At 36.4% G+C, this 14,232-nt stretch overlaps 1 protein-coding gene across 6 annotated transcripts in view; it reads left to right on the top strand.

Annotated features, from left to right (window-relative positions):
* The window catches only part of PIKFYVE (phosphoinositide kinase, FYVE-type zinc finger containing), a 92,099-nt gene that overhangs the window by 32,529 nt on the left and 45,338 nt on the right, over window positions 1–14,232 (top strand). For 3 of the 6 annotated variants that reach the window (XM_058439047.1, XM_058439044.1, XM_058439043.1), the window contains 6 exons: window positions 363–501; window positions 2,668–2,825; window positions 3,827–3,938; window positions 5,745–5,892; window positions 6,420–6,587; window positions 13,790–13,849. In XM_058439047.1, coding sequence (XP_058295030.1) covers window positions 363–501; window positions 2,668–2,825; window positions 3,827–3,938; window positions 5,745–5,892; window positions 6,420–6,587; window positions 13,790–13,849 — 785 coding nt within the window. Of the gene's footprint in view, window positions 1–362; window positions 502–2,667; window positions 2,826–3,826; window positions 3,939–5,744; window positions 5,893–6,419; window positions 7,123–13,789; window positions 13,850–14,232 lie in introns of those variants that run through there. The other 3 variants (XM_032754729.2, XM_058439052.1, XM_058439054.1) reach the window with 2 other exon arrangements.

Raw genomic sequence — 14,232 nt, 5'->3', positions numbered from 1 at the left:
CTTACAGCATTTTAACAAGACTTTGTATCTATTCCCTTTGAAATATTACTAATATATTAGCTATATAATTGTTTTCCTGTAATCTTTCCATAACTATTTTCTTTTAAACTTATTTCCAAGTAATTTTAGACACACATAGAATTGCAAAATATAGACTTACGTAGAGTTGCAAATATCGTACAGAGAGTTTCTGGGTATCCTTTACCAAATTTCTTCCAATGATAATATCATGCATAACCATCATAACTGCTTTTAAAAGTACCCTTAACATTGGTAAATAAGCATTTATTTAAAAATGCATTTTCTCTGTAATTCTATTGAAGAATTTACACCTGTGATTTCACTTCTTGTTTTATTTCCAGATCAGCCAGCATTACTAACCTGTCACTGGATAGATCTGGTTCTCCTATGGTACCTTCATACGAGACATCTGTCAGTCCCCAGGCTAACCGAACATATGTTAGGACAGAGACCACTGAGGATGAACGCAAAATTCTTCTGGTACTGGTCTAGTATCTTTGACCCATTGCTAGTTTTGAGCATAGAGAATGTTTATGTGACTGAGTCTTTTTTTTTCTTTTTGAGACAGAGTCTTGGTGTGCTGCCCAGGCTGGGGTGCAGTCGTGTGATCTTGGCTCCCTGCAACCTCCGCCTCCTGGATTCAAGCGATTCTGGTGCCTCAGCCTCCTGAGTAGCTGGGATTACAGGCGCATGCCACCACACCTGGCTAATTTTTTTGTATTTTTAGTAGAGACGTGGTTTCACCTTGTTGGCCAGGCTGGTCTCAAATTCCTGACCTCAAGTGGTCTGCCCACCTCGGCTCCCAGGGTGCTGGGATTACAGGTGTGAGCCACTGTACCCAGCCTGTCACTGAGTCTTTTTAAAAATAATTATTAAAAAAAAAATTATATAAATGAAATAGCATATCAGTTAAACAGAAGTGCTTAGCTTCAGTTTTACTAGGATCACCTGAGAGATGGGTCAAGTATTCTATACTCATTGCATTAATATTTTCTTTTCTTTCTTTTTTTTTTTTTGGAGATGGAGTCTCGCTCTGTCGCCAGGCTGCAGTGCAGTGGCACGATCTCGGCTCACTGCAACCTCCACCTCCCAGGTTCCAGCGATTCTCCTGCCTCAGCCTCCCAAGTAGCTGGGACTACAGGCATGTGCCACCACACCCAGCTAATTTTTGTATTTTTAGTAGAGACGGGGTTTCACAGTGTTGGTGAGGATGGTCTCAATCTCCTGACCTCGTGATCTGCCTGCCTCGGCCTCACAAAGTGCTGGGATTATAGGCGTGAGCCACCGCGCCTGGCCAGTATTTTCTTTACCCTTTTATCTGGTAAAATCAGAATTCAGTTATCTATGCAATAAGAGAGCTTAACTCTTAGGTCCCATATTGCTATTTAAGCTTTGAAGCATGTTTGTTAAATACATGTAACACTTTTCAGACATTTAATACTGTATGTTTATATGAAATAATCAGTTGCTTATTGAATTTATCTGTGCATAAAACACTGTGTTCGATTCTAAGAGTGACTCAGAGAAATGGAAGGTATGGCTATGTCCTCAAGCTTATAATTCAAAAGTAGAAATAAGAGCCAGGTGTGGTGGCATGCACTTGTAGTCCCAGCTACTTGGGAGGCTAGGGTGAGAGGACTCTGGAGGCCAAGGGTTTGAGGCTATAGGGTGCTGTGATCATGCCTGTGAATAGCCACTGCATTCCAGCCTGGGCAACATAGCAAGACCTTGTCTCTAAGACAACAAACAAACCAACAAACCCATAAAAGGTAGAAATAAGATCAGTGGGAAGATCCTTAATAGTGGAAGTAGTAATACTTTAATAATAAAAAAGTGTCAAATAAATAATATGACCATATGTCATGTAAGAATTCAAAAAAACAGAAAGCTCATTACTAATGAGGGAATCAGAAAAAGGCTTAAACTGAAGGGCTTGAACTGGACCTTGAGAGATGGAATAGTTTTGGATAGGCAGTGAGGAAAGTGAATCTTATTTAAAGGTGTGAAGAAAGATATAGAGGTAAGAATAAGCATGACATTTTCAATGGCCAGAAGTAGGATTTTTTAATTGGGAGAGAGTTTAAGTAGGAGTCGGGGGGCAATGAGAAAGGAAAGTTATTTGGGACTACCTGGTGGAAGGCAATGAATTCTGTACTTACAGGTGTAGATTTGAACCTTTAGTTGCTGAGGAACATTCAGAATTTTTTTGAGCAGGGAGTAATTTACTGAAGCTCTTCCTTTTAAAAAACTCATCTGTCAGTTGGGTACATGGTGAGAATCTGGTGGAGTGAAAGCCTCTAGGAACAGTTACCTTAGGTTAGTATGATTAACTGTTGTCTACCTCTGCCTTGCCCCATCTCCAAAGAAGAATACATAAATAGGAGATTGATAATATGTGCCATTGACTGAAAAAAGAAGTATTTGGAATAGTTGGTTTTCAAGAGAAAAAGTTGTGTTTGGAATTAGATGAGCTGAGTTCAAGCTGTTCCCACGTATATGTCATTTGTATTAAATTGTGTGAGTTAGCTAGCATAAAGATATCCAACTTAGGTTTCCTTTTATGAGTCTAAAAATCACAGGAAAACATCTGAAAAGGTATATAGCATTTTTCTCAAGAGTAACTACTTGCTGTTAATGTGATTGCAGGACAGTGTGCAGTTAAAAGACCTGTGGAAAAAAATCTGCCATCACAGCAGTGGAATGGAGTTTCAGGATCACCGCTACTGGTTGAGAACGCATCCTAACTGCATTGTAGGAAAGGAATTAGTCAACTGGCTAATCCGAAATGGGCACATTGCCACAAGGTATTCTGATCTTAGAAAGAAGGTTTCAATATTATTTATTTATTTTGAATGAGAAAACATATTTGAAGATAGTAAGAATTACATATTTCTTTGTAGAGTTAGGGTGCTCTTTGTTTTATGTAATTGGTGGTTTAGGGTGCTAATTACTTAACTCTCCTCCAATCTGAGTTTTAACCAGCAGAGAACAGATGCAAGGAGTACAAGGAGCCAAATAGGATCTTAATTTACCTTATTAAAAGCAGAAGAACTCTCTAGCAAAGCAGGATTAGAGAATGTAGCTGGAACCTAAGGCCAAAGAATTCCCCATCTACTGTTCGCTAATCTAGACAGGTCGTAACCTGTGTTCAGTATTTGATCCATAAGCTATGCCTGTCGGGTCCCAGCTTGCCTCACAAATCATTTATAAAAAAGAGTAACAGACAGGTCCTGCTTTTCAAATACACGTATCCCCTAGCGTTTACTATTTTCTCAGATTAGCTACTCCTCTTCTCATGGGAGGAAAAAGATACGTAAAGAAGTAAAGAGAGAAATAGCTTTAGGCAGTAAAGCCCTGGTTGCAATTTTGGCTATATACATATATATATATATATATATATACACATACACACAAACACACATTTTATGCCTGTATCTGTAATATTTGGTATTGTCTTATTAAAATTAAGCTCCTTGAAGGTAGGAGCTTTTCTCAACATTTTTAAATCTGTTAAGTACAGGGTTGTGCATGCATTGAATACTCAGTTAATGCTTGCTGTTATTAAAACTAGGTTTTGTTAGGACTGCCTTACCAGTAGTTTCTTCTCCTTTACTATAGTACCTGGAAGAATCTTTTAGTTTGCTTTAACTCTCTCTTGTTTTATCCTTTACTTATCCAAGGGCCATTTGAAATTCTAACTCTGATTAGAACTGAAAAAAAAAATATTTTAAGGTTGTGTCTTATCTGGTACTTAACTATTCTGACTGACTTTTAAAACTTTTCATTTTTGTGGGTCTTGATTCAGGGCACAAGCTATAGCAATTGGACAAGCAATGGTTGATGGACGTTGGCTGGATTGTGTTAGTCATCACGACCAGCTTTTCAGAGATGAGTATGCGCTGTATAGACCACTGCAGGTACTTTTCAGTGTTTACTGCCAATTAGAATGTAGCAAGCTTATTTTATAGTCTTTCTTCATCAGTGGGAATAAAAAGTAGTTTATTAGAAGATAATTTTTTCTAACATTTTTTCCTGCTGTTTGAGGAAAGTTAAAACTTTTTTTACTTGATAGGCAGCAGTGAAGAAAAAGCTGCCATTAGAATCAAACATTTTATTGTTTACTTTAAATTTGATCAGACAATAAAAAAGGAAAAAGATAAGAATCAAACACTTTTTTCAGTTGGTGTGGTAGTTCTTAAATTTGGGTTTATGGTCTTTATAGTTGCTTATTTAACTTTAATGGTTTTCGGTTTTATTATGCCTATGTTTTTAGAACTGAGAGTATAAATAATAAAATGAAAAATTTTATGGCATCTATTGAAATCATTTTGACTGTAGAACTATTGTGTAACTAGTGATGATGGCTGGGTACGGTGGCTCACGCCTGTAATCCCAGCACTTTGGGAGGCTGAGGCAGGTGCATCACCTGAGATCAGGAGATCGAGACCATCCTGGCTAACATGGTGAAATCCCGTCCCTACTAAAAATACAAAAAAATTAGCCAGGCATGGTGGTGGACACCTGTGGTTCCAGCTACTTGGGAGGCTGAGACAGGAGAATGACGTGAACCTGGGAGGTGGAGCTTGCAGTGAGCCGAGATTGCGCCACTGCACTCCAGCCTGGGCGACAAAGCAAGGCTCCATCTCAAAACAAACAAACAAACAAAAAACAATGGTATACTGATGAATATATATTTTTTTACTTTAGGGAAGTGGAAATTATTTAAAGATATAACTTCAAAAAAATACTTTCACTCTTGGTTTATGTAATTTGATACAATGTATAGGTTATATATACACACACATATATAAACATATATATACATATACACACACAGGCACACACATATATATATATATAGCTGACCATTAAGAGTTAGGGATACTGACCCCCTGTATAGTTGAAAATTCGCGGATGTTTGACTTCCCTAAAACTTAACTACTAATAGCTTACTGTTGACTGCAATCTTTATTGATAACAGGCAGTTAATACATATTTTGTATGTTGTGTGGATTATATACCATATTCTTACAGTAAAGTAAGCTAGAGAAACATGAAGAAAATTATAAGGAAGAGAAACTATACTTACTATTGATTAAGTGGAAATGGATCATCACAAAAGTCTTCATCCTCGTTTCATGTTGAGTAGGCTGAGGAGGAGGGAGGAAAAGAAGAGATTGCTTTTGCTGTCTCAGGGGTAGCAGAGGCAGAAGAAAATCCACATATAAGTAGACCAATGCAGTTTAAACCCTTGTTCAGGGGTCAGCTGTGTAATGTTTAGTAACACCTTTGTGAACTAAAATTGGAAAGTCAATGGTTAGAAGAGACAAATGACTCCAAATATTGGTATGGTATGATTGATTAAAAGTTATTTTCCAAGATGTGTTCTGGAGAGAGTTGCCCCAGAGCTAAAATAAATTCTAAGCTATCTTCACTCTCAGGACTAAGGCATGAAATGAAACACTATAAAATCTGTATCAAAAAAATGTTTTGTTCTTAATATACTACTTAAGTCTTCTAGTTAATGAAAATTACAATTTTAAAGAGTGGAATCGTCAGTATGATTCTGGTTTATAAGTTGGTTTTTGTTAATTTGTTTATTTTTATAAAATTCAATTGTTAGGTTCATAGAAATATTGGACTACAATTTATTTATAGTGTGACAGCCTCAACATTGTTGCCATTGAGGGCCAATTGCTTGGATCCTGTCTTCATCCTTTCAGAGTACAGAATTTTCTGAGACACCTTCTCCCGACAGTGACTCAGTGAACTCCGTGGAAGGACACTCTGAGCCATCCTGGTTTAAAGACATAAAGTTTGATGACAGTGACACAGAACAGATAGCTGAAGAAGGTGACGATAATTTGGCTAGTGAGTTTAACTTTCTAACATTTTAGTTTTGATGGGTCATTACTGTGTATGTATGATAAAATGATTATCTTGTTTGTTGAAATAATTCTGCTTTATAATTTATGGCTCCAACTAAATGGAAACATCTGATAGCAGTCTTTGTCTTAGATACAGTATTTTCTTAAACCAACTTGTTAGGCTGACATTTCTAGATTTTACCATGGTCTATAGTTTGCAGCAGCTTAAAAATAACTGAACTAATAATATGGCAGCAGACAACTTTCTCATCTCTTCACTATGATATCAGACTTTCTCTCTGCAGAACCTCCAATATATTTCTTCATTTTAAAAATTGATTTCATATTTAACTTGTTCAAATTTTATTAAGTCTACACAGAAGTACATGAAAATACTGTATCCATTTTGGTATTGCACATTGGGCTTGTATATTAAAAAAACATTTTTCTCCTTTCCTCCAATACCCTGATAAAACCCATTTTTACTCCCCTCCTCTTCCTATATTTCTTTCCCCTTCCCAACACTAAAAGATTCTGCCAGTCCTAGCAAGCGCACATCAGTCAGCAGTTTCCAGTCCACAGTGGACAGTGACTCAGCCGCTTCTATCAGCCTGAACGTGGAGCTGGACAACGTGAACTTCCATATCAAGAAGCCCTCCAAGTACCCACATGTGCCCCCTCACCCTGCTGACCAAAAAGGTAGGAGGTAGTCACCATCTGGAATCCAAACACAGGCTGGACAGCTGGGCCATAGGATCTCATGCCAGCCTGTCCTTCTGGCTTCCTCTGTCCCACGTGGCTGAGGGGATTTGGTGTGGGTTTTGTTCTACCCTTTCTCATTTCTCCCACACCTCCTCCCCATACCTTTTTTGGTTGATTCCTTTTATTTCTTGTTTTCTCCCTCAGCACCACCATGCCCAGTGTAAAGCTTGTAGTCTTTAAAAGGAGCTACATCTGACTGCTCTTCCCATAATGTGCAACTTCCAAGGTGGCATTTCTTTGCATTTATAACATGGATGTTCTGCTCTATTCTTTTCTCTTTCTTCATTTAACATTTTAAAGCCTATTCGCCTTTGCCCTTACCCAGTAATATAATATTTCACTAAACCCATTAAGATGCTTGAACTAGATTGGGGAAAATCATTCACACATTCCAAAATATCTCCATAATAATTCATACTGCTTATTATGTATATTCTATATTTATTAAAACAATTTCTTCTCTAATGTAAAATGAATTCATTATTTTTAGCTATCTTATTTGATGCTTTAGTCTACTGGCTCAAAAATAATAGTGACCATATTCAAAAGACATATGGTGTAAAAGGAGAAAGAGGTAAACATTACTAAAATCTAACATAGCAGCACATAAGAAATGCCTGTTTTTAAAATGGATGATGAGGTTTACTTTATTGGATATAATTAAAAGCCAATTTAAATTATAGTCCTATCATGGGATTGTGTAAAAGTGAATAAAAAAAAATACATGAGTAAATAAATAAATGTGGGATTTCGTTATGTTGTAATAACTGAAAAATCATTATTATAAAGACGAAGCACTTTATTCCATGATTTTACCTGGAGTTTGTATTTTAAACATATGACTGTCTAAAGTGGAATTGTCTCCTTACTTAGATCTGAAATGCTTGCCTAAGTTTTGCACACTGTATTTTGAGCCTAAGAATATGATCAGAAAACAGAAGCTTTTGAGCCAAACATTTATACTAAAATGATTTGATACAAGTTTATATTTCTCCAACAAATTTCTCATAGTTGTCAGTAGTAGCTATTATCAAGATGTGGCAAAATGGTACTTAAGAGTTATAGTAATAAAAAGGAATATGTTATTTAAAAATAAGTAGAGAAGGTGTGTTAATGAGACTTGACTACCATTGAACACGAGTAAGATAGACATCTTTATGGAAATCCTCAAAACAGAAATTGGAAAAATGATGGAGAATATTTGGGTGAGTATGAAAGGACGGAAAAGCAGATGTGACACTTGTGTGAGAATTAATTATAGATGGTGGTCACATGGAGGATATTATGAAGGTTTTGAATATAAACTTACAGATGTGGGTCAGGGGCACACAGATGATGAACATCTGTTCTCTGGACACATCTGTTGGCAATCACATTTTGCTGTAAGCAGAATGTGAAGTATACTTTTGACTTGGTGATGATTTCATCTCTTGGATTGTTAAAGAAGTTTTCAAAATCTTGAAGAAAGTGACCTGTCATCATGGAATTTGTAATAGGGAAGGATAGACTGCTGAGCACAGTCAGATACTTACTTTTGAAAACCTAACTTGAGAACATTCGGAGTGGAATGGAACAGGAGGCTCCAAAAATGACATTGTTATGGTACAACCCCAGATTGTATCTCCAAGGAAATTGACAGGAGAAGCACCTGCAGTTGACAAAAATATGACTCCTTTGGAACCTCCCTGATCTCAATCCTTTTTTTTTTTTTAAGAGACAGGGTCTGGCTCTGTTGCCCAGGCTGGAGTGCAGTGGCGCGATCTTGGCTCACTGCAACCTCCGCCTCCTGGGTTCAAGTGATTCTCCCACCTCAGCCTCCCGAGTAGCTGGGATTACCGGTGCGCACCACCATGCCCGGCTAGTTTTTTGTATTTTTAGTAAAGGTGGGGTTTTGCCATGTTGGCCAGGCTGGTCTTGAACTCCTGGCCTCAAGTAATTCACCTGCCTTAGCCTCCGTAAGTGCTGGGATTACAGGCATAAGCCACTGTGCCTGGCCCTCAATCCTTTAAAAAGATTGTCTATAAAAGTTGAAAGTGGCAACTTTCATAGGAGAATGAATCTGAAAGAGGGGGCAGCACTTTTAAGAAAAATGACAGTATAATAGAAGTCCAGCTTGCTCTGAAGGTTGGAGAAAATGCCAAGGATATCTGAGAAAGATTTAAAGTTTGGTAGAAAGAAAAACTAGGCCAGTTATTTGGGAAAGTTTATATAATATTGATTGATGACTAAAAGAAGGCTTCTTTTTCCTCCCCGCTCTTTAGACTAATTTTATCAGGAAAGAATACACATGGTTAAGAGGAAAGTGAAGTCCAGGATAATGAAGAGATAGAGAATTAATGGTTTTTTAAATAAGTCTGTTGCCAGGTTTAGGCAAACTATATGCCAGGTTATTGAAAGACTTTGGATCTGGGATCATGGAGCCGGAGTTTGTTATCTTTGAAGAGTTTCGAAGAGTAGGAGAGAGTCTAGATGACTATAGTGATAGGTGCATTTTTTTTTTTTTTTTAAAGATAGGTTCTTGATTTGACTTTGGAAGCTGGCAAAATGTAGAGAAGTGTAGTAAGCAGAATGTACTGTGGTATTTAGAAAAGGGATTGGTGGTGACTGGGCACCAGCACTGGTTAAGCAAACTAAGTCATTCCAAAACCCCGTTTTCATTTTTTATGGTGATACAAGATTGATAAATCAGAAGACTATAATAGATACTATCTTTGTTGATGTTAATAAGACATTTAATGATCTCTCAATAATTTTGTAGACGAAGAGGACAATTTCGTACTTGAAGTATGGTAAAAGAGGCAAAGGCAATGGTCATATTTGTTTAAAGCACAGGCTTTGGAGTCTGTATGAGCTTTATTTTTAAAATTGTAAATTGACAAATTATAATTGTATATATTTATGGGATATAAAAAGATGTTACAAAGTATGTATAAAATATGGAATGATTAAGGAATAAGGATTTGAAATGATAGATATGTTTATTAAACCAAACTAATGAACATATTCATCATTTCAAATCCTTTTTGTTGGGGCAGGGTGCAGTGGCTCATGCCTGTAATCCCAGCACGTTGGGTGGCTGAGGCAGGTGGACTGCTTGAGTCTAGGAGTTCAAGACCAGTTTGGGCAATGTGGCAAAACCCCATCTCTACAAAAAAATACAAAAAAATTAGCCGGGTGTGGTGGTGTGCACCTGTGGTCCCAGCTATTTGGGAGGCTGAGGTGGGAGGATTTCTTGAGCTCGGCAGGTTGAGGCTGCAGTGAGCCATGATTTTGCCACTGCAATCCAGCCTCGGTGACAGAGTGAGACTTTATCTAAAAAAAAAAAAAAAAAATCCGTATTATTCTTAGTGGTGAGAACCTTTGAAATTTACTCTTAGCAATTTTGAAATATACAATACACTATTATTAACTATAGTCTTTGTGCTATACAGTATATCTCAAAAACTTATTCCTCCTGTCTGAATGAAACTTTCTACCCTTTGACTAGCATCTCTCCCCATTCCCTTCACTCCCTCAACCTCTGGTAACCACCATTCTACTTAGCATGAGCTTTTAATATGAAAAACACAAAGAGTGTAGTGTATCTGGTGAATGTAAGAGCTTATGATAACACTACTAGTTTTTTTTTTTTTTTTTTTTTTGAGACGAAATTTTGCTCTTGTTGTCCAGGCTGGAGTGCAGTGGCCCGGTCTTGGCTCACTGCGACCTCCGCCTTCCGGGTTAAAGCGATTCTCCTGTCTTAGCCTCCCAAGTAGCTGGGATTACAGGCGCCTGCCACCATGCCTGGCTAATTTTTGTATTTTTAGTAGAGACAGGTTTCACCCTGTTGGTCAGGCTGGTCTCCAACTCCTGACCTCAGGCAATCCAACCTCGGCCTCCCAAAGTGCTGGGATTACAGGCGTGAGCCACCGCACCCGGCCCACTACTAGTATTAACACATGGATTTGTAGCTTGCTGTACAAAATATTGAAAGGATAATTAATAATTTGATGTCAACAGGAAGCGGATGCTCCTAGGTTATGTTATAGGGATTTGACTCTGTATTTAGTGTTGTTCACTTTTTTTTTGGTCAGCACTTTTAATGTTTTTTTAGATCCACAAATAATTAAAATCTGGAAAGAATGGCTAACGTGTTGGATAGCAGAATTGACATTTAAAGATCTTTATTTTCTCAAACAATAGATGGAGACTAACAAGATGAAAGTTAACACAGTTAAACATAAAATAATAAGGCTTAACATGTTTACTATTAGTACTTTGGAGAAAGTCACTCTTAATAATTTGTGTGATAAAGATCTAAGTTTTAGTTATTTGCAAACTTAATAGTGTGATGTGCCAACCCCGCACTCCCCAGCACTCCCTAGGGCAATAATAGATTTCATTAGTGGCCATATAATGTCTAGAATGAGGATCCAATTTACTGTTTTGTGTTCAGTTCTCATTTATGAATAGAACGAGGTTGCCAGGATCCTAAGACATCTGAAAACCATGCTAAGGAAAGCTGGACTATTTAAAATGGAAAAAAGACTTGTTGTTTCCTTTAGGTATCTGAAGAGTACCTGAAAGAAATTATATTTATTTTGCATATGGCTGAAGGAAGAACTAGATTCAGTAGTTGGGAGTAGTGAACTTTTGCCATTGCATGGTAAGCGTCCAGGTTGTGTCTGAATGTCCACCTGTCATGGTTACTGAGGACAGATGCCCACATTGGGTGATGTGTTATATAGACTTGGGGACTTCTAAGTTTTCTTTTAATTCTAAATCTGTGAACTGAAAAATCTAGATCTAGAATTGAAAAGAAATGATAATCCTTTAGCCTACTCAGTGAGAATATTACAGAGGAAGTTCCAGCATTAGGAAGAAGATAATTATTAAATTGACCTCTTAGGTCATTTGCAGCCTTATAATTTGAAGACTTTAAAAGTCTCTTAATAAGTATTGCTGGCTTTCACAGTTCTCTCTTAGTTTTTAACATACTAACGAGTTACTCTTTTTACATTTTTTCTTGTGAAGTTGAAGCATAATAGTTTGCTGAGTGTTATAGTCAAGATGAACACTGATTACCAGAAAATACAGATTTCCAGGGAGACTGGTAGTTGTGTGAAAAAATAATAGAGTTCTTTTGCCTCTGGTTTTCATTCCCTTTGTATAAATACAAATGGGAATGGTTTTTATCTTTACATTGAAATTAAAGGTAGTACTTATTAAATATTTTCTTATGGATTGTCCTATATTGTTTCTGGCTGAGGAAAATTGGATTTATAAAATTGGTTGAAATATCTGTACTTTAAAAAATACTACTTATGCTTTCTGTCTTAAGTGAGAAAACCCTATTTTCAGAAGCTCGTAAAACTGGCTTAATTTTTCATTATTGGTCTTGGAGAATTGTACAGTTAAAATATATTTTATTATGTATTACAAACAGGATTCTGAACTATTCTTGGAAAGTTAGCAAGTAAAACCTAGAGAAGAAGTTGAAAATCATGGCTTCCGTAAATCTCTAGATGTAGTTTTTCGTGTATAGGAAAACATGGGATAGAGGAGCCAGTTAAACACACCATGAGAAAACAATGGATTGTACTCCAAATGTGGGACATTGCACAGAACATTTGACCTGGGTTCTTTTAAATTCATGTTATGAAAAGAAAAAAAGACAGGAGATCTGTTCTAGATTAAAAGAAAATGAAGAGATACAGGAACCAAATGCCATGTGTGAACTTGATTGCATCGAGGCTTAAGAAAAAAAACTGGATTAAAAACATTTGGGGACAGTTGGATAAACTTGAGTATGGGCTAATTCTGTGCTATTAAGACATTGTTAATTTTCTCAAATATGTAAATAATATTGTGGCTATAGAGAAGAATACCTTTATTTTTATGAGAGTTGTGCTGATGTCCTAGTGGTAAAGTGTCATGATGTGTGTAACTCTGATCGGGGGGAAGAAACATACACATATATGGCAAATCCTTAACAATTGTTGAACTCAGGTGGATGGTATACAGCATTTTCTGTAGGTTTGAATTTTTTTCATAACTAAATGGGGAAAATCCACCATTTCTGGAGTCTCATATAGATACAATTAAGCTTTAGTGTGAGAAGGCTGGTAAAGAACAAAACATTAATTGAACTAATAGGATTTGATGTTACTCATTTCTGTGAGGGAAGAGTAGAAATAAAGTATAACATCTATCTTGTCCACATACTCGATTTTATTGTATTTGGCATAGTGCACTTGAACTTTCTAAATAAAATATTTTCTTTGTTTCCTGGTTGGAAGGATGAGCATATTGGCTTGTAAACATAGTAACTTTTAAAGTCCAGTTGTTTATAAATGCACTTGGAGAAAATTTTATGGAGATCCTTTACCTTAAAGGAGTTAACATGCATTGTGTTTTAATTTGCATAGTGGAAAGAACCCCATTTGAGCTATGCTTGGTCACAGACCTAGAGAAAGTTCACGGGGAAGTAAAGAATAAGTTTCACTTGTAAGAAAACTATTTAATATATTAAAAGCATTCAGAGTGTGTTCAGTTAATGTCTAGCAAAAATTTGGCTGTGTTTGGTATAATTTTTGAAAAACAAAAACACTTATTTGGAACTAATACAAATACTGATGAGTTTTATCTTTATTCCTGCCAATGTCACTTCTGTATTAATTTGTTTTATAGCTTATATTCTGAAATTTGAAAAAAGTTTATATTGTTTTATCAGGTGGGTTCTGTATGAACTACTTTGTGCATAGGCAAAGTGATTATTTGTTAAATCATCAAGTTACACGTGAAAAGAACTGTAATCTTTTAGGATGGTCGTACAAGTATCTGAAGATCTTAATTTTCATAAACCAGTTGGTTTTGGTAAGAGAAAAACATTTCTCTATCTGACATTTGAATTAAGGAGAATTGTTTTCACAGCTCTATTGTGTTATTAATGCAAGTCTACTTAAGTTTAGTGTGAAGTGCATAGAACAAGTATGAAGAGGCATTTTGACCCAAAGCTTTCTTGAATTTGCTGGGCAGTGATGGGTTTAGTATGAGTAATATTTTGTGTGTGGGCGTATTCTCTATATAATTATGCTGACATGTTATAGTCATATGTCTCTCCTTTTGTTCCTCCTCTCTGTTGTCTCCCTGGTATGCAGAGTATTTGATTTCTGACACTGGAGGACAACAGCTCTCAATAAGTGACGCTTTCATCAAAGGTAATTTTATAAAAAGCTGTATGTGGAATGGTGTCTCTTTTTTTCATGAGGATATACTTAGGGCTTAGCACATTGATTGGCCCAGAGAAGGTGCTGAAAATGTATTTGATTATGGTAGTATCATGGGAACACAGTTTTTAATATGTATAATGATTTTGAGAATGTTGCGAACCAAGAAGGTAAACTTGGACTTGGTTTGCGAGGAGGTCGTCTCTGGTGTGAAAAGTAATTGTTTAAAAACTTTTAAGTAGAATTTGAACTTAATTCTTTTAAAGACATAGTTTACACTTAACTATATTGTGAATATAATATTAAGTATTGATATAAATATCATCAAGGATTGTCAAATTTGTCAAAAAGCCCACAGGCAGATCTCCAGTTAA

Source organism: Hylobates moloch, unplaced genomic scaffold (assembly GCF_009828535.3).
Source record: "Hylobates moloch isolate HMO894 unplaced genomic scaffold, HMol_V3 SCAFFOLD_1, whole genome shotgun sequence".
NCBI classification, from domain to species: Eukaryota; Metazoa; Chordata; class Mammalia; order Primates; family Hylobatidae; genus Hylobates; species Hylobates moloch.
Note: the sequence above shows the minus strand (reverse complement) of the source record. Positions and strands in the feature narration are given on the sequence as shown.